The sequence below is a fragment of the Aspergillus stella-maris genome (genome assembly GCF_047715825.1).
Source record: "Aspergillus stella-maris strain CBS 113639 unplaced genomic scaffold BDV14scaffold_19, whole genome shotgun sequence".
Taxonomy (NCBI): Eukaryota; Fungi; Ascomycota; class Eurotiomycetes; order Eurotiales; family Aspergillaceae; genus Aspergillus; species Aspergillus stella-maris.
In genome coordinates, this window is record NW_027396813.1 from 345,880 (window position 1) to 366,052 (window position 20,173).

The 20,173-nt window shown below is 50.0% G+C and overlaps 9 protein-coding genes and 2 non-coding genes across 11 annotated transcripts; 9 read left to right on the plus strand and 2 right to left on the minus strand.

The window, feature by feature from the left end:
• Window positions 1-426: 426 nt before the first annotated feature.
• BDV14DRAFT_198985 (F-box protein) lies at window positions 427-1,974 on the plus strand (the record flags this gene model as incomplete). Its single annotated transcript, XM_073773127.1, has 1 exon — window positions 427-1,974. The coding sequence occupies one exon, from the start codon at window positions 427-429 to the stop codon at window positions 1,972-1,974; it is 1,548 nt and encodes a 515-aa protein (XP_073629491.1).
• Window positions 1,975-2,114: 140 nt separating this feature from the next.
• BDV14DRAFT_188978 (NADP-dependent oxidoreductase domain-containing protein) lies at window positions 2,115-3,112 on the minus strand (the record flags this gene model as incomplete). Its single annotated transcript, XM_073771138.1, has 2 exons — window positions 2,115-2,744; window positions 2,882-3,112. The coding sequence occupies 2 exons, from the start codon at window positions 3,110-3,112 to the stop codon at window positions 2,115-2,117; spliced, it is 861 nt and encodes a 286-aa protein (XP_073629492.1).
• Window positions 3,113-3,428: 316 nt separating this feature from the next.
• On the plus strand, window positions 3,429-3,506 carry BDV14DRAFT_t62. The gene has a single exon. It is a non-coding gene; the product is annotated as a tRNA-Thr (tRNA).
• Window positions 3,507-3,730: 224 nt separating this feature from the next.
• Window positions 3,731-3,803, plus strand: BDV14DRAFT_t63. Its single transcript has one exon. It is a non-coding gene; the product is annotated as a tRNA-Thr (tRNA).
• A 39-nt stretch (window positions 3,804-3,842) lies between these two features.
• Window positions 3,843-5,648, plus strand: BDV14DRAFT_171235 (uncharacterized protein). Its single transcript, XM_073768359.1, has 3 exons — window positions 3,843-4,137; window positions 4,319-5,165; window positions 5,231-5,648. The coding sequence occupies exons 1-3, from the start codon at window positions 3,953-3,955 to the stop codon at window positions 5,366-5,368; spliced, it is 1,170 nt and encodes a 389-aa protein (XP_073629493.1). The 5' UTR covers window positions 3,843-3,952; the 3' UTR covers window positions 5,369-5,648.
• A 544-nt stretch (window positions 5,649-6,192) lies between these two features.
• BDV14DRAFT_208077 (FAD-dependent oxidoreductase) lies at window positions 6,193-7,685 on the plus strand. The gene is made up of 2 exons (XM_073775321.1): window positions 6,193-6,726; window positions 6,771-7,685. The coding sequence occupies exons 1-2, from the start codon at window positions 6,243-6,245 to the stop codon at window positions 7,571-7,573; spliced, it is 1,287 nt and encodes a 428-aa protein (XP_073629494.1). The 5' UTR covers window positions 6,193-6,242; the 3' UTR covers window positions 7,574-7,685.
• A 2,405-nt stretch (window positions 7,686-10,090) lies between these two features.
• Window positions 10,091-11,408, plus strand: BDV14DRAFT_198990 (uncharacterized protein; the record flags this gene model as incomplete). Its single annotated transcript, XM_073773128.1, has 5 exons — window positions 10,091-10,138; window positions 10,188-10,329; window positions 10,386-10,400; window positions 10,450-10,576; window positions 10,628-11,408. 5 exons carry the CDS (start codon window positions 10,091-10,093, stop codon window positions 11,406-11,408), a joined length of 1,113 nt encoding a protein of 370 aa, XP_073629495.1.
• Window positions 11,409-12,301: 893 nt separating this feature from the next.
• Window positions 12,302-13,954, plus strand: BDV14DRAFT_198991 (putative MFS drug efflux transporter; the record flags this gene model as incomplete). The annotated part of the gene is made up of 1 exon (XM_073773129.1): window positions 12,302-13,954. One exon carries the CDS (start codon window positions 12,302-12,304, stop codon window positions 13,952-13,954), a length of 1,653 nt encoding a protein of 550 aa, XP_073629496.1.
• Window positions 13,955-14,279: 325 nt separating this feature from the next.
• Window positions 14,280-15,677, plus strand: BDV14DRAFT_39582 (Zn(II)2Cys6 transcription factor domain-containing protein). Its single transcript, XM_073776680.1, has 2 exons — window positions 14,280-14,801; window positions 14,852-15,677. Exons 1-2 carry the CDS (start codon window positions 14,328-14,330, stop codon window positions 15,536-15,538), a joined length of 1,161 nt encoding a protein of 386 aa, XP_073629497.1. The 5' UTR covers window positions 14,280-14,327; the 3' UTR covers window positions 15,539-15,677.
• Window positions 15,678-15,788: 111 nt separating this feature from the next.
• BDV14DRAFT_198993 (uncharacterized protein) lies at window positions 15,789-17,783 on the plus strand (the record flags this gene model as incomplete). The annotated part of the gene is made up of 5 exons (XM_073773130.1): window positions 15,789-15,898; window positions 15,952-16,575; window positions 16,628-16,840; window positions 16,885-17,171; window positions 17,227-17,783. 5 exons carry the CDS (start codon window positions 15,789-15,791, stop codon window positions 17,781-17,783), a joined length of 1,791 nt encoding a protein of 596 aa, XP_073629498.1.
• Window positions 17,784-17,831: 48 nt separating this feature from the next.
• On the minus strand, window positions 17,832-19,830 carry BDV14DRAFT_39596 (cytochrome P450). The gene is made up of 4 exons (XM_073776681.1): window positions 19,372-19,830; window positions 19,275-19,317; window positions 19,134-19,219; window positions 17,832-19,082 (listed from the first exon to the last, which is right to left on the minus strand). Exons 1-4 carry the CDS (start codon window positions 19,585-19,587, stop codon window positions 17,880-17,882), a joined length of 1,548 nt encoding a protein of 515 aa, XP_073629499.1. The 5' UTR covers window positions 19,588-19,830; the 3' UTR covers window positions 17,832-17,879.
• Window positions 19,831-20,173: the final 343 nt, after the last annotated feature.

The window sequence follows — 20,173 nt, forward strand, 5'->3', positions numbered from 1 at the left end:
AAAGACAGAATAAGCTACCCTGGCTCTAGCCTGTTTAGTTAAACAGGTGGATGATAATGACTCAGGTTCAATCAATATTGTCCTGACCCACCATTACCTCAAGGCTATTCTGAGAGAACTTAGGGATGTACTGGATCTGGTGATTACTATAATGTCCAGAACCTGGAGGAATCCGCTGCCTTCCCAAGCATCCAATCATCAATTCGCTGGCTCATTCGCCTCTTAAAGCATGGTACTCATTCACTAAGGAAATTGTTATCAGCCAGATGGTATAAATTGATTCCGTTCTTCCCACAGACAATGGATTCTTCCTCCCTCAAAGCACATCCTTCTATCTCTTCCAACCTCACACCTCACCGTCTCGTAAATCCTACATCCTACATCCTACATCCACCAATACCAACACTCCAAAGACAAACAAAAAACATGGTCCTAACCCGCTCAAGCACCCGCAACCATGACGACTTCGCAGAACTCTCCCCCAAGCCCGAACCCAAGCCCGAACCGCAACCCGAGCCGCAACCCGAACTAACGCGCGAAGACCTCTTCATCAAACGCCAACAGGAACTAGCGCGGACAATCTTCGAACGCTTCAACGCCTTCTTCCGAATCCTCGATCTCCCCGTCGAACTACTGAATATGGTTTGTTCATTCCTGGATATCAAAGATCAAGTGTCGTTTCGAGAAACGAGTATCGTTTTTGCGGGAGCTACTATTTCGTCGTTTGGGAAGAGGTTCAGGGTTCTGCAGACGGATTTGTCGCTTGAGAGTCTGCATAGGCTGAGGGGGTTTTCGAGGCATGCCAGGTTTTCACGGTACGTTACGACGCTTGTGATTCGGGGTTGCGAGGCGGATAAGTTTGATCCACGGATGATAGTGGAAAATAAAGCCGTTTCTTCTCTGAATGACAGAGGGCGCAACGGGCTGGGGGAGTACATAGGGCAGGGGAACGGGTGGGAACGGGACGAGCAGGGCCTTGTGGAACTGCGCCAGAGAAAGGTGCGCTGGTTAAGCGAGATCATCCGGAACCTGGTCAACTGTTCCTCGTTCAGAGTTTGCGCTAGTCCAGGTTCTGGGCGTGGTCAACGTGAGGGGGGTGAGAATGAAAAGTCGGACGGTCCAGACCCGCTGAGTATGGGTGATGCAGTGACGGTGCTTCTTCGGACGATCATCGAGGTTGGGAAGCCCTTAAAGGAGTTTGGGATTATCGGTTCGGAGTTTGACTTGCCCTTACCTAGGAACCTTGATGCGCTTGATGCGCTTGCTGCTGCCGCCGCTGCTAGTATGCAGGGCTTATCAATGGTTCCTCTTCGAATGCCCCAATTTAGCGCGTTGTGGCGGGGAGTCCGGACTCTGAATGTAAGTCTGAAGATAGGCGAAAGTGAAGTTGCTGGTGACATGGCCATCGAAATGATCAGGCGTGCTTCAAGTCTAACAAAGCTCACCGTGGACTGTAAATTGGGGAAGAACGCGCAGTTCATGGACAGGCTCTTCACGACCGATTTGGGGTGCCGTCTGGAGGAGGTGAAGCTCCAAAACGCACAGAATATCGACTATCGTCTTTTCCAGTCGTTCCTTTCAAAGCACCGAGCCACGCTGCGAAGCCTGAACTTGTTCAAGATCCATTTTGAGAGCCGCGAGTGGGTTCCTACCATCGGATATCTGGCTTCTGGGTTCCCCGCGCTCAGAGACATAAGCTTTGCGTTTTTGACACAGGGTATACTAGGCCGCTATGACGTGCTCAACTTTAGAAAGGCAGAAGGGGTTGAGGTGGGCGAGGGCTCTAGGGCTATTTGGTCCAGGGGGTCACTTGCAGTGTGCACTTGTCGTCGGCCCTGCGGGAGTAGGATCATTGACTATCAGGGGCCGTTTGCTGGGCAAGCACTGGAGGTTATTTACAAGTTGGTCAAGTTTGACGGATTCCGTATTAGTCGTCGTGGGAAAGTAATTTGGAACAAGGACGGAGAAGACTGAATGCGGTGGTCTGGTATCCTGTATTCATCAGCAGTGTACTCTTTGACCGTGGCCGAATGTAGACTTCTCATGTTGTTCTCAAGACCTATCATCGTTCTATCTAGTCAAACTAATTTCTATATCTATGTAAGCTCTGCCTATCAACGCCCAATGAAGTGCCTTGGTACATACAGCTTATCAATACTCTGAATCTCCTCCTCTGTAAGCCGCAACTCAAGCGCCTTCAAAGCCTCATCGACGCGCTTCTTCTTACTCATTCCAACAATCAGCGCCGTCGAAAAGGGTTTGGCAAGCGAATAAGCAAGTACAACAGTAGTCATGTTTACCCCGCGCACTTCGGTTATCTCCTCGATCTTCTCGTTAATCCTCTTATCGACTTCCGTGAACGGGTACCCGTAGAACGGGAAACCCCATACCGTTGCGCGCATGCTATCAACGGATGTCTTCCATGGTTGTGTCAGGAAACCCATTAACACAGGACTCCAGGGAATAGCAGCCATTCCAGATTTTGCGATGCTGGGGTATATCTCGCGTTCCTCTTCCTGGTAGATGACAGTGTGCAGGCTCTGCATGGTGATAAATTCTGTCCACCCGTTTATTCGCGCACCATACTGGTATTCTAGAAACTGGTGGGTGCGCATGAATGAAGCGCCGATGTATCGTGCTTTTCCAGGCTTGACGACGTCATGCAATGCTTCCACTGTTTCTTCCACGGGGGTTTGTGGATCGATGCCGTGGATTTGAAGAAGGTCGACGTAGGGAGTTGTAATCTTGCCAGTGATCCGTCAAGGCTATCGAAGATGTGCTTTCTGCTGAGACCGTAGTGGTTGATGTAGCCTGCATTCTCTAGCCCATCTTCTGTCAGGATCCCAGAATTCACTGTTCCCCGACTACCAGGGAACCAGACATTGGTTGCAATGACTAGGTTCTCGTGCCGCCAGTTGGAATTCTTGATTGCTTGGCCCAGGATTGCTTCAGATTCGCCATTAAAGCAGCTGTTGGCCGTGTCGTAGTAGTTGAGCCCAGATCTGTAGTAGTGGTCCAGGATACGGAGGGCTTCGTCTATAGCGACTGCAAAGGGATAGCGGCCCTTGGGGGAGACGCGGAGGTCGCTTTGGCCGAGTTTGACATATTTCATTCTGCGGTAGTGAGCGTTAGCTTCCGGAGGTATGAGGAGGGTACGGAGTCGCGAATATATATTTCCCGAGATGATGACAGGTAGTAATGACAGCAGAGTGCTTAGGTAGCCACGGCGGCGGGGCATTGATACTGAGAATGTGTAATGCTACTGAAAGACCAGAATGCCAAAACAAAGCACCTGCGGCCTGGTCGACTCATTGGATCATGGAGGGAAAGAGCGTTGCGTCCCGATAGGTGACCAGGATACCTGCATTCTTTAGGATGTCATCATGTGACTATAGAATTTAACTCCAAAACTGCTTCCATCAACAACTGCTCGCATGGCTTAGTTGGTAAAGCGCATGACTAGTATAGCAATCATGAGATCCTCGGTTCGAATCCGAGTGTGAGCATTTTTTGACCTCCAGACATGGTCTATGGAGCCTAATGTTGAAAATTTTTGCTGGAGCACCGGAATTGAGGAAGGAACGAACCTTAGCGCTAGCGAGCCCCTTTTTGATCGCCGGTGCGCGGCCTTTTGTCACTGGCTTATAGTGTAAAATACAAAAACATGAAACAACGAATCAGCTGGAGTGGCCTAGTGGGCAATTGCTCGCATGGACCAGCTGGTCACGTGGCTCGCATGGCTTAGTTGGTAAAGCGCATGACTAGTAATCATGAGATCCTCGGTTCGAATCCGAGTGTGAGCATTAACTTTTTTTGCCTTTTCTTTCTTGCACCAGCGCTGTGGAACCACGACATCCCCGAGTCAACATGTAATTGACTCGAATACATTAAAACCATGCTCTACTCTTGACTTTCTCACTTCAAGGCATCGTTTTTTGTTCACTACTCATTCATGTTCTGCCGCGCACCTATAGCCGCCCGCTCGGGCATCGGCCTATCCCAGCTGTTATATAGAGCGGGTTGCCGTACTATACTTTCCCCGACCTCGATCTTGACCGCACCCAACTCGCCAGCTGCGAGATCGATCAGCAACGCACCCGGTATAGCGAAGCATTCGCGGCATTTCGTATCTGCAAGGTAAGAAGGTCTACGGTCATTATGACCTCCGCCTTAACCATAGTCTTGACGTCACCTTGACAACTATCCCGATCTATAGATCGAGCTTCTACCACACCATAGTTTTTCCCATTCATCGTTCTTACACACCTACTATCTACCTAACTATAGCAAAAGAAACACCAACTAATACTATGTTCAGCAGCTCAAACACCTACGATCCCAATAAGGACATCCCCGACCTCGCGGGAAAAACATACGTCGTGACAGGCGGATCCGCAGGAATAGGGTTCGGTCTCTGCGCACATATCCTACAGCATAACCCCAAAGCTCTCTATCTCTTGGGAAAGAAAGAAGAGCATATTGAGGAAGCAACCGAGGGACTGAAGAAATACGGGGACGTCTCGAGGGTTCATTCTGTTCAAATCGAGTTGGAGGATTTAAAAGCCACGGATCGAGTCGCGAGGGAATTGAAGGAGAGATTAAATGGGAAATTGGATGCGCTCATCTGTAATGCGGGTCTGGGTGTAGGGGTTTACAATGAGACGAAGGACGGGATTGATTCCCATATGCAGGTGAATCATATAGCGCAGTTTCATCTTGCGAGGGTTCTACTCCCATTACTACAGCAGACGCAAGATTCAAGACTCGTCCTGCAGTCATCCGAAATGCACCGCGCTATTAACGCCAAGGAAGTCCAATTCAAGGATCTGAACGAGCTGAATACCGATATCGGGCCAGCGAAATTGTATAACCGAACGAAACTCGCGCAAGTCCTTATTATCCGGGCTCTTGCAGAGAGGAAGAGCAAGGGTGCGCTTGGGTTCAATAGTGATCCCAAGTCTGGGCCTTTTATGAATGCTACGCATCCTGGGGCTGTGAGTACGGATCAGCAGAAGCAGGCGGAGGATGCGTATGGGAAGCTGGGGACTGTGGGTGTTGCGATTGTGAGGCCGTTTATGAAGGATCCGGTTGATCAGGGGTGTCGGGCTGCGCTTTTTGCGGCAACGGGGAGGGATGTTGTTGGTGAGGGGATTCAAGGGGAATATGTAAGTCTTCCTCATACTTTGAGTTAGCAATTGAACTTGGGAAGAAATGCTAACGGGAAATGCAGATTATGCCAGATCGCAAAGTGACTAGTCCGTCTAGTGAAGGGCAGAGTCATGAGTTGCAGGAGAATCTATGGAGATTGACGGAGAAGGTTCTGGCTGATAAATTGGGAAAACTCCCATATGAGACTGAATCTGTTTAGTTTAGTCTGATGTATCTTGTTATTGCAGCTTGCAGGTGGGATGCTATATACTATCGTTCTGGGATAAACACAAGGTTGTTTCTATGACGCCTGATCATCCTGCTGCCAAGTTTTGATTCATGTTGGCTATCAAAGACTTATGTAGCCAATATGCGAGTAGTGTTGTGTTCTGCGTTGGTTGCAGCCCACCATAGGTAGCCATGGGCACCTTGGGGATTGGGGGCTTGAGCGGCGTTACCAACAACCAGCATCAGCACGAACTTCGGACTCGCGAGGCCACCACTGATAGTTTACGAAATTGTCCATCCCTCAATGTTATTTGTTATGACTCGATTAGAAGAGCAAGAGCAAATAACCTGAATTAAGCTAAAGTAATGCGACCTCGCTACGTACCAGAACCACAGTGGACAAAGAGAAAACGGTCGAGAGGAGAAAGAAAGGTAGGCGATTGTTGTCGGTACGCCAATGGTCAAAATAAACCTTCGATGGCGCTACGATATATTGCTACTGCACGAGAACAAAGAGAAAGGCTTGGGTGAGCTATAAAATGAGGCTGTATAGTCCCAGGTCACGCTCAGACGCGCCACGTGGGCCATTCCACCGGGATCATGGAGGGGTGGGACATGGTCTTGTGGATCGAAGAGATCTGGTGGAGATAAGGACGCAGGCGAATGCATGCAATGATACCATGTCGAGGATTGGATTGGTTGGGATAAAGTACGTGCGTGTTGGGTAGGTGGTGTCGCCATCCCCCGCTGCCTGTAGCTTTGTGCCCGAAGGACATAAAGTGACTCGAGACTACTTCCGTGGGGTAGATGGAAGCCGTATAGGGATACCTTCAAAGCCAAATCATTTGCTTGTACTTGAATGCAAGATGCCGTCAGGCGCTGCAGACCAAACACTGGATGTTGCCATCATCGGGGGTGGGATCACAGGATTGACCATGGCCGTAGGGCTTGTTTCTCGCGGCTTCCACGTCAAAGTGTACGAGCGAAAGTCAGGATACAGCAAGATCGAGACAACCATTGCCTTCACACCAAACACCGAGTGGGCGATGAGAGTGCTTGATCCGCGCATCTATGGAGCGTTCAAGCAGGTGGCCACCAGTGATGCCAAGGATCGTTTTTCCTGGATTAATGCGTACGGCGACGACCATATAACACCCGTTGACAAGAAGGGTACAGGTAAAGGGGGATTTGAGAGCTGTCAACGTTCCAAGTTCATTGCTGAGCTGTCCCAACTTCTGCCCAAAGGCTGCGTTGTCTTCGAGAAGGAGCTGGATGTGATGAGGCACCGCGGAGAAGACAAGAAGATGCTGCTGAGGTTCAAGGATAAGACCATAGTCGAAGCGGATATAGGTGAGTTACAAGTCCTGTAAGTAGTCATTTGCTGACATGCGAAGTGATCGGATGCGATGGGATTCACTCTCGAGTCCGACAGTATGTGATAGGAGAGGACGAGGAACCAGGATATGCCCACAAATACGTTTTCCGCGGGCTGATACGATCGCACAAGGTAAACGCGCTCGTAGGGAAGGACATTGGAACGAATCGATATATCCACCTCGGACAGGGTGCACATGCCGTCACGTTTCCAGTAGCAGATGGAGAGCTGTTCAACGTTGTCGCGTTTGTGAAGGATGCAAAAGAGCTTCCAGACAAGAGGAATTCCATAGATTCGCTCTCTAAGAAAGAAGTCGTGAAAGCATTCAGGAAATTCCCTGCTATTACGCGAGCAATTATCGATCTCTTACCAGATCAAATAGACCGATGGGTGATTTTCGACACCTTTGACGACCCCGCCACAACATATATTGATGACAGGATGTGTCTGGCTGGTGATGCCGCGCACCCTGCGTCTCCCCATCATGGTGCAGGTGCAGGAATGGGTGTCGAGGATGCGGCGGCGCTGGTCAGTCTGCTGGAGCTCGCAAAAGAGGCACTGCCCGATAAGCGGTACAGAAAGACGACTTTGATCCAACTTGCACTCGAGGCATACGACCGTGTCCGTCTGAACCGTACCCTTTGGCTTGTCGAGACGAGTTGGTTTTCTGGGGAGTTGTACGAGTGGCAGCATGGAAACGGTCCAGCGACTATCTGGAGGGAGGTTAATTGGCGTGCACGCAAGACCTGGCCATACAATATTGATGAGATCAACCGTCAGGCCATGGAGGAGTTTATTCGGAGTTTATCAACAATGCGGTGATAACGTCTGTTGTGGAGTTTAGGGTGCAGGAAGGAGCGACTGTGAACAGCGTAGTGGACTGTTGGCTGTTCTGATCAACGCGGTCTTCATCTACTATTATCTTCCGCAAGCATAGCTAACTACTATTTACTTTAAATTCAATCTATCTTTAAGATTTGACTTTCATTTTCTGCAATTGTGACTTGAAGCAGTCATGCTTACTGTCGCAAAGGAGGCCCGCCAGGGCAAGCATACCACAAAGGAGGACACAAGGGAGGTGGATGGAAAGCACCTCACCTATGAAGAAGCCCGCAAGAAGCGATTCGACGTTGTCTTATATTCGAAATTCCCCGCCCAAAAGGATACATTTCAGGAAAGCCTAATGTCTCGACGGCTTACTATTCAGCAGGTGGTGGCGGAGCACCTTGGTCTACGATTGCGCGATGTGCATGTTGCTGGCTATGGCTGGCTGTACGGAAGACACAACCTCAGCATCCCAATTGATGTCAACGACAGACCCAGGGTCTTTTTTCGGGTTCCCCTGCCGCACAAGCTGGGACAGAATCACAACCCCGGGAATACTGACGAGAAACTGCGTTGTGAGATAGCGACCTACATGTTGATTGCCGAGCACTGTCCGAAAGTTCCAATTCCTCGGCTTTATGGATTCGGCTTTGAAAATGGCTGTGCCGTAAGCTCTTTCATTTCTTTCTCAAAATTATCTAACAAACGAGCCAGTTTTCTAAATCTGCACCCCCTGCCCAGCATCACCAGGAGAACTGTTATCGTCGACGGTGGCATAGGCTGTTGGGCCAACCCTCAAACCCGACAGAGTTAGAACTTCAGCCGCGCCGCTTTGTACGAGCAAACTCGCAAAACGAGCTCGGAGTTGGATACATGATCATCGGCGCCGTGCCAGGAGACAAACTTGCGGATGTTTGGACCCATCCCACAGACGACGACCACAGGAAAGCGTTATTTCGAAGCTTTGCCAGGATTGTACTATCTCTAAACTCGATAGCGCAACCCAGAATTGGGTCATGGACGGTGGATGACACAGGACAGATATCTCTGACAAATCGTCCTCTCACTCAGCATCTGCATTCCATGGAAAACGAGGGCGTGAACACGATGCCGAGAAATTCGACGTATCAGGAAGCAGAGCCCTACGCCTGTGATCTCTTAAAATGCCATGAAGCTCGGCTCACAGCAGTACCGCCTGCGTTCAACGATCGATCCGAGGGCGAGCGTCGGCTGGCAAACGTGGTTGGAATGAGAGCTCTGCTTCCTCAGTATCTCACGAATAAACATCGTCATGGACCGTTCGTCCTCTCGCTCACGGGGATGGATCGGGGAGACATTTTTGTGGACCACCATTGGAACATTGTTGGGCTTATCGACCTGGAATGGGCATGTTCTCTGCCTATAGAGCTACAGAGTCCCGTGTGCTGGTTATCGGATATACCACGAAAATTCCTACCTACTGAAACCATGAACAATATCAATGAACGAGCACTGTTCATATTTGAAACCCATATGGAGGAGTTCCTGAGATTGTTCGAAGAAGAGGCCCTTGCTGGTCACTTTGATAATCAAATGGTGCTGGATGAGGAACTCCAAGGTCCCTACCCAGAGCGCAGCCCAGACGGCAAATCCAATACCAATGTCAAGCGCAAGCCCTGGATATCCATCCTTCGACAAAACTGGCTCACAAAGCGGTATTGGTTTACTATTGGCCTCACCCAGCCATGGAATCTCAATCGAGTTTTCAAAGGCCATTTGCAAGGCAGGTATCGCGACCAAGATCGCCGGGGTTCGCAGTGGAGTGACGCTTTCTACCCATACTTTAGCACACGAAGCTCACAATTTATTGACGAAAAGCTAAGAAAGAAGGAAGATTATGACACCAAGCTGGCAGAACTATATTTCGAGTTGGAGCCGAAACGTGGTCGGGCGCATGCTGATGGAGAAAGCTCAGAAGACTCTGATGCTGGCCATAATGCTACGGCCAAAGCTAGCCCATCACCGCGCGAACGTCGCAAGATTAGGCAGAGTCTTTACCCTGAAAGTGATCAAACATCACCGTATCAGAAGCTCAAGAAACCGAGTGGACATTTGGGGCCTGCCACGTTCGACCTCCCGAGTAGCTCTTCAGCGCCTCCAGATCGCCCTCGCCCTAAGACCCCCGACGAGGAGAACGTCGCCACTTTTGCCGAGGTCTCGCCTTCACACATGTCGGATTTGCCATCATAGGAATTAGAAACCTAGTATAGCTGTTATGAGTTTATTCATCTTTTACTTTGATATCTCTGTGACGTAGGTGATGTAGCTGACTGCTCTATAACCTTATCTCAAGGTCAGGGTCAAGGATTGCTGTGAGACCTGCATGATCCCTGCTGAATCGTATCACAGCGCGCTCAAGGGCCCTGAATTGTCCTATTCCCCGAATTCCGAACGCCCAGAGGATGACGATATAAATCCAGCATCCCCGAGCGGCTGAAGTTCTATTTTCACCATTCGTTAACAGGAAAAGCAATCATGGCTACTACCCCTCCTGGATTCAGTGTCTTCAAGACCGTTGCCTCGGTGAAGATCCCCTATCTGAAATTCTACTTGGTACTAATGCGGGTTTAAGATCGGATCACTAGGCTTCGTCCCGGTGGCCGTCCGGTTCCGCGTCTTTGAGAGTCTCATTGAGTTCAATACACCTGCTACGGCGCGTGATGTTCGCGATGCGTATCTGCGGAGTTGTCCTGGTGGGACGACGGATATTCCTCGTACGACACTCGAATAATACCTATTATATCGAGAATGCTGACATGTATGAGTACAGCCGTGAAACTCATTGGTATAATATCATTCTGGCACTCGTCATATGCGTTATTAACGTGCTATAGAGGATACTCTCATTGCTATGGCCGCGTTGGAGTGGGCTACGATCGCCGATGAGGGTCTGTTTGGCCCTAATGAGATAACGCGGTATCTGGCTGCGAAGCCATCGGCCGTTCAGGGCATCTTGCATTTGTGCGTCTAAACATCACGTATTGACTCGACGGTACTAAGATGAGTTCGCAGTACAACGGAAGTCCTCCTCGCCTCAGCCTTCCTCATGCCAAAGCTTGAAGCAACCGGATTCGAGTACCCATTTACCGAACTTGGGACGCCTACGCAGTACGCTTACAAGATGATGGGAGATGAGAAGCGCGCGGGGTTACATACGTACGCGATTATGGCTGAGAATGATCGCATGGATAGCTTCAATACGTTTATGCAGGGGCGATTCGGTGTGGATCAGGGTGCATCGGAGAGATTGAAGTTATTGGGGTATGACCTTCCCTCTGTTTTCAATGAAACGAGGGGACAAGGACTTCCTACGACAATGGTTGATATAGGTGGTGGACGCGGTGATCTCCTCCTCGACCTGAAGAAGACCATACCAGGACTCGAGCCGCAAGATCTCATTCTACAGGAATACAATCCTGATATCAGCGAGATACCCGATATAACTGTTCTGAAGTGGGATTACGCACAAGAAAACAGTCCCCAGCCTATCTCTGGTGCACCGATCTACCATCTCGCTGGTGTATTGCATAATCTGCCTGATCTTGCTGCCGCAAGGTTACTGCAGAAGATATCAGTGGCTATGGCACCGTACTCGCGCATTCTCATTCATGAACGTCTAAAGGAAGGTGCGCCAGCGGGTAATGCAACGATGGTCGTGCTTTATGGTGGGCGGGAGAGGAATGTTTCTGAATGGCGGCAGTTGGCAAATTTGGCGGGGTTGAAGGTCACTTTTTCGTCATTTTTGGATAAGGGAAGGCAGGGGGTCGTTGAGATGAGAAAGATTGACGAGTAAAGCTGGTTGCAAAGAAGGAATTAACAGGGTCAAAGAGGATTGGGTAGGGAGGGTTCTCACGTTGCCCGGTAAGTAGCTATGCTGACGGTTGCATTTCAACATCCACTGTGCTGGACATCAACAACGCGGACCCGTTGCCTAGAGCTATATACTCATTGACGTGCCCTAGGTACTATACTTTGATGATATCTCCCATGTGTCCTAGCGTAAAGAAAGCGCGATGTTCCAAGGATTTTCATTCTGAGCCCGTTGAGTCCGCCATATCTCCATGTAGTTTTCTGGATCGGAGACAGGCAGGTGTATCAAAACGCTTCGGCTGACCTTGGGGCATATGAAGCATGTCATCATCTTAGAACAGGCCCCAAACTGGAGATGCACGTAATCATACCAAAATAACCATACCCGAGGTCTGCCCTGCTCTATAGAGATACAGAATCGCCCGGGTCCGATGGTATGGTGGAAACTTCAATCAACCCCGGGGCACACAGTCATCGGCCAATTAACATTCTGACCTAAGGTTAGGGATTACATCAAGACCAAGATGCATTATAATGTGCAACGGTAGTGTGACATTCAACCCTTTGGTAGGCTGATTCGGAGGATGGCCGAAAGCGGTAAGAAAATTCCGAGGATGTCCCAAAAGGGCGACCAGGTCCGAAAGAAGGTGCATCTTGCGAGTGACAGCATTCTCCTAGATCTTAGGATTGAGACATTCCTGGAAACAATAATCCGCCAGGTTTGCTATTAGAAATCATCTCGGAGACTTTCAGACGGCGCGAAGATGTTGACGAATATGGCTGGGAGCGCTGGATCACAGTAAGTATAAACATGTCCTCCGTTGCCGAAGTCACCACTAACCCGGACCATCATTTGTGCCAACAGATCGAAACACCATGACCGCTACCGACGAATTTAAAGAGCGTGCCGGGGCTACGTCCCCTTGCCCCTCGACCACCGACAACGGAAAGCAGGATGGTAATGAACCCGAACAAGAACCTCCTCGCAGCATCAGCGGCTGGAAGTGGTGGCTAGTCATGGCCTCAATCCAGTCGTCTATGTTCCTTTACGCCCTCGACGCCACTATTGTCGCTGATATCCAGCCCGTTATTATAGAAGACCTCGGTGAGTTGGAGAAATTGACCTGGCTTAGTGCGGCCTTTCTCCTCGGAGCTACCGCGACGAACCTGATTTGGGGGAAGGTATACTCTCACTTCAATGTGAAGTGGACGTATATACTCAACGTTGCGGTGTTCGAGATCGGGTCTGCGATCTGTGGTGCCGCGCCGAGCATGAATGTTATGATTGTTGGACGCGCATTGTGCGGTATAGCCGGCGCTGGACTCTACGTTGGAATCATGACTCTCATCGCCATGACGACTTCGCTGCCAGAGCGCCCAGTATATGTTGGTGCGACTGGACTAACATGGGGGATTGGGATTGTCCTTGGACCAGTGGTGGGAGGAGGCTTCACCGAGTCTGCAGTTGGCTGGCGCTGGTCTTTCTACATCAATTTGTTCCTGGGAGGGGCGGCAGCTCCAGTCTACATTTTTCTTCTTCCAAACAAGGATCCCCGACCGGGAACCTCCTTGAAGGACCGCGGCCGTGAGCTGGATGTTGTTGGGTCTATTTTGCAAGTCGGAGCCCTGACGGCGTTCATCCTCGCTATCTCATGGGGCGGAGTCGTATATCCCTGGAGCTCAGGGCAGGTCATTGCGCTTTTCGTCGTTGCTGGCATTCTATTCATTACACTTGGACTTCAGCAAGATTTTACTGTCTTCACCACACTCGAGCGTCGCATTATCCCCGTGGAGTTCTTCCGCTCTCGGACCATTCTTATCCTTTTTGCTTCGACTTCTGCAGCCGGTGCATCGGCCTTTGTCCCGATCTATATGGTGCCGTTGTTCTTCCAGTTCACTCGCGGCGATGCAGCGCTTGACGCGGGAATTCGTCTACTGCCGATGATTGTTCTGTTGGTGGTCACCATCTTGGCCAACGGCATCCTCCTATCGAAGTTCGGTTATTACATGCCCTGGTATACGGCGGGTGGTCTTTTGGCAGTAGTGGGTGGAGCTCTGATGTTCACAGTCGACATGGATACGTCAACCAGACGCATCTATGGCTACACTGTGATATTAGGACTTGGAGTCGGTCTCTGGATTCAAGCTTCATTCTCAGTTGCTCAAGCTATTCTTAAGCCCGAAGCCATCCCCGCTGCCGTCGGCTTCATGACTCTTGCGCAGTTTGGCGGTATAACTATCGTCATGGCTATAGCGAACGCAGTGTTTTTGAACGACTGCCTAACGAATATCCCGAAGATTCTCCCTGACGTTCCGCGCGACCAGATTGAGGCTGCTATTCAGGGAACGAATGGCTTATTGGATACATTGAGCCCTGAGCTCCGGTCTCAGGTTCTGGAAACCATTGTATCTGGGATTAGCAAGACTTATGCGCTTGTAATTGCGGCTGGGGCACTGGTGGCTGTGCTCAGCCTGCTCATGAAGCGCGAAAGACTGTTTAATGTTTCTGCTGCTGTTGCTGCTGGCTAGGGGATCTTCTCAGTCACGACATTATATGTACTATAGGTAGACTTGTGGATGGAGGCGAGGTGACCGTGAGGTCGGGCAGGTGAATCGGCTGAATCGGGGAGAGTTGCGATTATTTTAAAGACATTACGGTGCGATAGACCATGTTTCGTTCCCAACTCAAGCACATAACAATACTTATGAGACCAATACCTTGTCAATATATATTTCTCCCGGAGTATGCACCAGAGGCTCCTAGAGCCTAGCCCAATCTGTCGTAGCTTCTTTCAAGGAGGAAAGCACGTCAGTTTTCCTAGGCGCCCGCTTATTAATTGCTGTCAGTGTCATCCACGAACAATTCTACATCATTGGTACTCTTTTTACATCACCGGCAAATATGCCACCGAGCCAGATCAGAAGGTCACGAAAGGACGAGATTCCTTCCCATTTAGTACAGAGTTGGCAGGCTTCTGATCGCCATGGTGCGAAGACCGCTGTCCGCCGGCCAGTAACAGCATGCGATACCTGCCGCAGTGCAAAGGTTAGGTGTAAGGGGAGGCATAATAGTTGTGATCGATGTATAACGAAGGGGATTCAGTGTCGGTTCAGTTCCTTACCGTCCCGTATTCCTGATATCCTCGATGATTCGTCAACGGGGTCGCTTTCAAACACTGTCGTGCCTATTGATGCTTCCTCGCCGGTTCTCAACGGAACAAATAACATGTTGGCCGTTGGTGAGCTTGGAGGTTTGGGTATGCCTGATCTTAACGCCCCGTTAATCGAACAACCGCCCAGCACCACAATGGTTGACTGGTCGAGGGGTATTCCAAGTCAGCTGTTTGATTGGCCTTCCCTAGATTGGAGTGAATATGTGAGTTGCTAGATGTGAAGTGATATTACTACAAGCTGACTTCCAACCAGACGATTGATCCAACGCTTGGACTGCAGAGCAATGACCTAGGTCTATCTCAGCCGTCTATAGAGCATGCTTCCCATGGGGAGAGTAGTAGCAACACATCGAGCACTGTCGACAATTCCTCAAAACTCTCCTGTGCATCTCAGAGCCGTCAAGCAGAAGACACCTGTCAATGCCGCGCAGACCTAATGGCTCAAGTCCCCAAAGTCAAAGACGCAATGGAGAAGCCCTCGCCTCAGCTCGACCAGATTCTCAACGTCACATTTAAAGTTCTATTCGTCTGTCGAAATCTTATCGTCTGCACAAAGTGCCAAATCAGTTACGCTGACCTGGTCTGTGTCGTTGCCGTTCTTCAACAAACTGAGACGGGGCTGGAGCATATTGCTGAACAGGGATTGAATAATGATTACATTTCAAGTACGATCAAGATAAGTATGGGAGATTACGATGTTCCGTTTGGAAATCAGGCTACGCTACGCCATGCCCTTGTTATGGATCTTGTTGCGACGGCGAACTGTCTGCTGGACAAGTTAAGGCTCAGAAGTGAGGCGTTGGCGGAGAAAGAAAGTCAGTCTGCGTCAACTGCTCAAAGCAGGTTGACGAGGATTAATATGAACTATTTGCAGGAGGTTGTGAAGAGCTTTGAATCTACGTTGCGGTCTATAGCTAGCTCTCTTGAGGGGTCTAAATGAGATACATAGAACTTGGTATGGCGGGATATGACATGAGAGCATCTCATCATTAGATATATATATCCTCTATAACGCTTTGACTCGACTGACTGACTATTCTGTACATTTATTCGGTGTTGATACTCGAGAAGTATACCCCGGACTTAAGCAGAACGCCGGATGACGTGCTTATGTCAGCCGTGGCATGGTCGCCGTTTGCTGTTTTTGGCCCCAAACACTCCTTCTTCTCCACGATATTCGCATCAACAACATGGAAGACACATCAGGCTTCTATCCAGCGCCGTACGGGCGCTCATGCGCCAGCTGCTCGCAGTCAAAATGCAAATGCCTCTACCCGACGGCCGGAGGACGATGCCGCAGGTACATTCCCAGTCCCACTCGCTCCTACGCCTGAGTCTTGCTAACCACTACAGATGCGAGCGCCTGAACAAAGACTGCCACCAGCCCACATCTTCCAAGCGGCAATCTTCTCGGAGGGCCGGAGTTGCCAGGAGTGCTCAGTTCATGGACAAGTTGGATGATTTGGTGTCCCTCCTTCGCGCTGGTGTTCAGCCACCTGGGCCTGATTCGATCAACCTTCTGCTTGGCCAGATGTCGCGACAAAGCACGTCTAGCAGTGGTCACCCATCAAATTCAGAGGCCGTCGAGTCATCAGGCCCGTGTATCACTCGGAGTACTACGTTATCAGCACAATCCGCAAACTTGACACCTGAAAGGAACATCCCTGAAGTCATCAGTCAGCCTCCTACTCCGTCTGAGCTCACGCCCCAGCAAGCTGAGGAGTACTTTTCCATCTTCAAGATGCATTTCCTGCCATTCTTTCCGTGCATTTATCTTCCATCCGAGATGAAGGATCAGCAACTGCAAGAACAACGGCCATTTACATGGCTATGCATCATGGCGGTTGCAAGCAAGCATGCCTCTCAAAGGCGTGCCCTCGGCGACAAGGTAAAGTCGATCGTTGCCGAGCGTATGATCCTCGCATATGAGAATACCGACATTGATATCCTTCACGGGCTCCTGATCTTCCTTGGGTGGTAAGTGTTCCACGATTGCCCTTACATGTTTCGAGCTAATGCTTTTCATCAGGTCGAACCAACAAATACATCAGAAGCCAAATCTCCATGTCTACACTCAACTAGTCAATGCTGCGGTATACGAATTGGGCATCCACAACCCATCGGCCAAGTCGAGGATGACGCCCCTGTGCGTTTTTACTGACAAGGGCGAAGACACTCGTGTCGCTGGTCAAGTAATGGAAGAACGTCGAGCAGTTCTGGCTGCCTTTCTTGTTACCTCAATGTAAGTTGAGGTTTGCCTTGACTGAATTCTGCTGATTGCTTCAGTATCTCAACATTCTTACAAAAGATCGATGGTCTCAGTTGGACTCCGTTCATGGACGAGTATCTACGGCAAATGGAGGAGGAGCCCGAGTGTCTCAATGATGGGATATTGGCGCATCAGGTTCGCTTACAGTTGTCTATTGTCAACCTCAGCAAGGGTCGCTGTGGAAATCAACTTCACTCGACGTCAACCCATATTCAGGCAGCGACATCGTCTTCGTACCTCCATTCAATGCACATCCAGCTACAGAACTTTAAAGGCAGGCTTGGTCCCGACTCAGCTACCTACAGTATGTTCAAAGGTTCTAGTTTCGTACACTTGGCGATTGGCTAATATGCCTCAAGAGGTACTCCAACTTCATTATCACTACAGCACCCTTATATTCCACGAAACCGCTCTCACCAAAGTTCCCTCAGAGTCAGATAACCTCACCTATCAACAGCTAGACCATCATTACGGCTGCCTCGACGGTGCGAAATCATGGTGTGATATCTTCTTCACTATTTCGCCAGCAGACTACCTTGGCTTCCCATTTTCGGTCTTCGCACAAATGGTGCATACCCTTGTCGTGATATATCAACTCTCCACCTTTGAGAACGAACTTTGGGACACTGCCGCTGTTCGTGAACGCGTCGATGTTCTTGCCATCTTGGACATTGTCATCAAAAACATGAGTCAGGTTGCGGATCTAGTTGGTCTGGAAGGTGGTCCGGAGAGTGATGTCTTTTCTGTCATTGCGAAGATGTACCGCTCTGTGCAGCTTGGCTGGGAAGTCAACCTGGCTCCAGACCTTTTGCCTCCTGATGATCCTAGAGATGTGACAGGTCCAGACCAGACTATGTGGGAGCGTCAAAGTACCCCACCCATTTCATTCTCTTGGCCTGAGGGCAATACCCGTTGACTCTCTCACGCAATTTATTAACCCTGTTGGATTCAGGGGATGGCATCTTGATGGCTGAGGAGCTACTGTGTCTTGAACCTTCAGCTTCTAATCTTACTAGCAACTCTCCTCAATCCACCTCACCAGAATCTCCTTGCTTGTATCCGGCGAGGACATCAGACTAAACTCCACGTTCTTATATCTTTCCTGCCTCCTTCCACCCTCCGCTATTGGCATCTGCACATCATACCTCACCAACACCCCCGCAATGACAATCTTCAGCACCGCCGCTGCGAAGAACCGTCCCGGACACGCATGTGGTCCGAATCCAAAAGTGCCTAGCATTCCAGAGACAGAAGCAAACTGGTTCCGACCTTTCTCTCCATCGCGTACCTCCGCAAAGCGCCAGGGTTCGAAAGTTTCAGGATTGGTGAAGTGGTCAGTATCCCGCGTCATGGCGTGCGTTGGCATCTCGATGATTGTACCCTTTGGAATGTATTGCCCGTCTGAGAGCGTGGTTGGCTTCAGAACACGGCGTTGGAACGTCGCGATGCTGAGTGGGCGAAACCGGAGTGATTCCTTTATGAAGCTGTCTAGTTTGATGAGGCCCTGTAGACGCCGGCTGCTCTGTATGTCGTCACTCTCTTCCTCCCGCAGAGCTTGTGACATCTGATCGCGGAGTGGCTGGATGTACCTTGGCTCAGCCGCAAGGTCAAAGAATACGTTTGTCGCCGTTAGACCTGTTGTATGAAATGCGACGGCAAAAAGCGCAAGTTGAGTTCGCGCTATATGCCTAACATCGATCGGACTACCGTCTCGCGCAGCCTGTTCCAAGAGCCAGGCTAACATATCATCCGCTGTCTTTTCGCCCTTGCTTGACGTTCTCCGTCGATCCCGAATGACGAGCGCCATAAAGTCCACGAACGATTCCTCCCGCCGCCTGAGAGCCATCACTGATTTGAGTCGCTTGGCATAGAATGGTCTCATCCATGGAGTCAACCCTTCAATATCCTGACTCGCTTTGCCGAACTCAATCGTATAGTTCACTGCAGCATCGATATACCGCTCGTCATGGCAGAGCTCTGGTCCGATGAAGACGCGTCCTGCTAATACGGCAATGATCCGCATTACTCTTTGGTGAATATTCATTGCTGTCCACTCTCTGCATCGACCCATCTCGAGCGGGATGACCCTGTTTGCTTCGGCGGACAGAATGGGCATGACGCGGGTGAGAGCCGGTGTCAAGCGGGCCTTTGTAACATGGGGTACTATATGGAAGAACTTTGGTGGCGGAGTGTCGGTGTACTTTGTTACGGGTGACTGGAATGCTCATGAGATGCTGGCTTATGATCCTGGGACGAGACAACCAACCTCGCTATGCGCGTCCTCGAAGCTGAGTACGCTATGCGGCAATCTCCGCAGCTCATCAAGATACCTCGGCGAAATCACGAGCTTCTCTTCAACCATTTGGTGTCAGCACGAGCCATTAAACTTGATGTGATTTCGACATACCCTCCCCGTCCGATTGGATGCGGAATCCTAGTGCATCCTTGAACTACGCTCTCTGGTCAGGTCCACGGCCGTCGGAACGAGAGTGACGGGAACGCACTTTATGGTAATTATCAAGGTATATTGACTTTGAGCTCGTCAACAGTGTCCTCTGGCGGGCCTTTGATCCAAGGTGATCACCCCATCTCGGCGCGTCCAGTGAACAGCGTTTGTCTAAGAGAATGGTACGAAATGTAAACGCAGTCACAAAGATCAGGACTAGTCCTGCCACGACAATCGATCCTCTTAGCTCCAGTAGCTGCAGAGGGCTGCTCATGTTGTTGACCGTGGTCTTCAGGATCTGAGATTGGGCTTTCGTTTGAGGTCAGTGCTGGAGGGGCACCCAAGTTGTCAGCCAAGGCGAACTCATTTTTGGGATTATTCAGCCAAGCCAATATCACAGCGCCTCGTTCTTTCACCTTTGCATACATTATTGATGAAGGATACGATGGAGGATACGATACTACCTTTTCGGGATCTAATGAGGCCTCTGGCCAGATATTTAAAGCTCTATACAGACTGTAGTTAGAAGAGCAAGACCTTCATTCATTTCAATTCATACCGATTAGTCATCCGATTCAATCCACCAATCATAGCCATCTCTGTCGCTCATACAAGTCCTTGCGTCAGCTCACGGGAGTTACACCACTGAATCTGAAACATTGTGCCTTTCGGCATTGCAGGACCCGAAGGCACATTGTTGATCCTCGCCTCGATGAGGCTATGGAGGCCTTAGATTGTAGACCATGTCCAGAATTTAGAGTTTATGGTTTCCTCCAAAGTAATCCAGAAGTAGTGCTATCCTTAGCCCATAAGCTGATGGTTCATGGAGCGTTCGATATGGGCACGTTCCTAATCTGCAA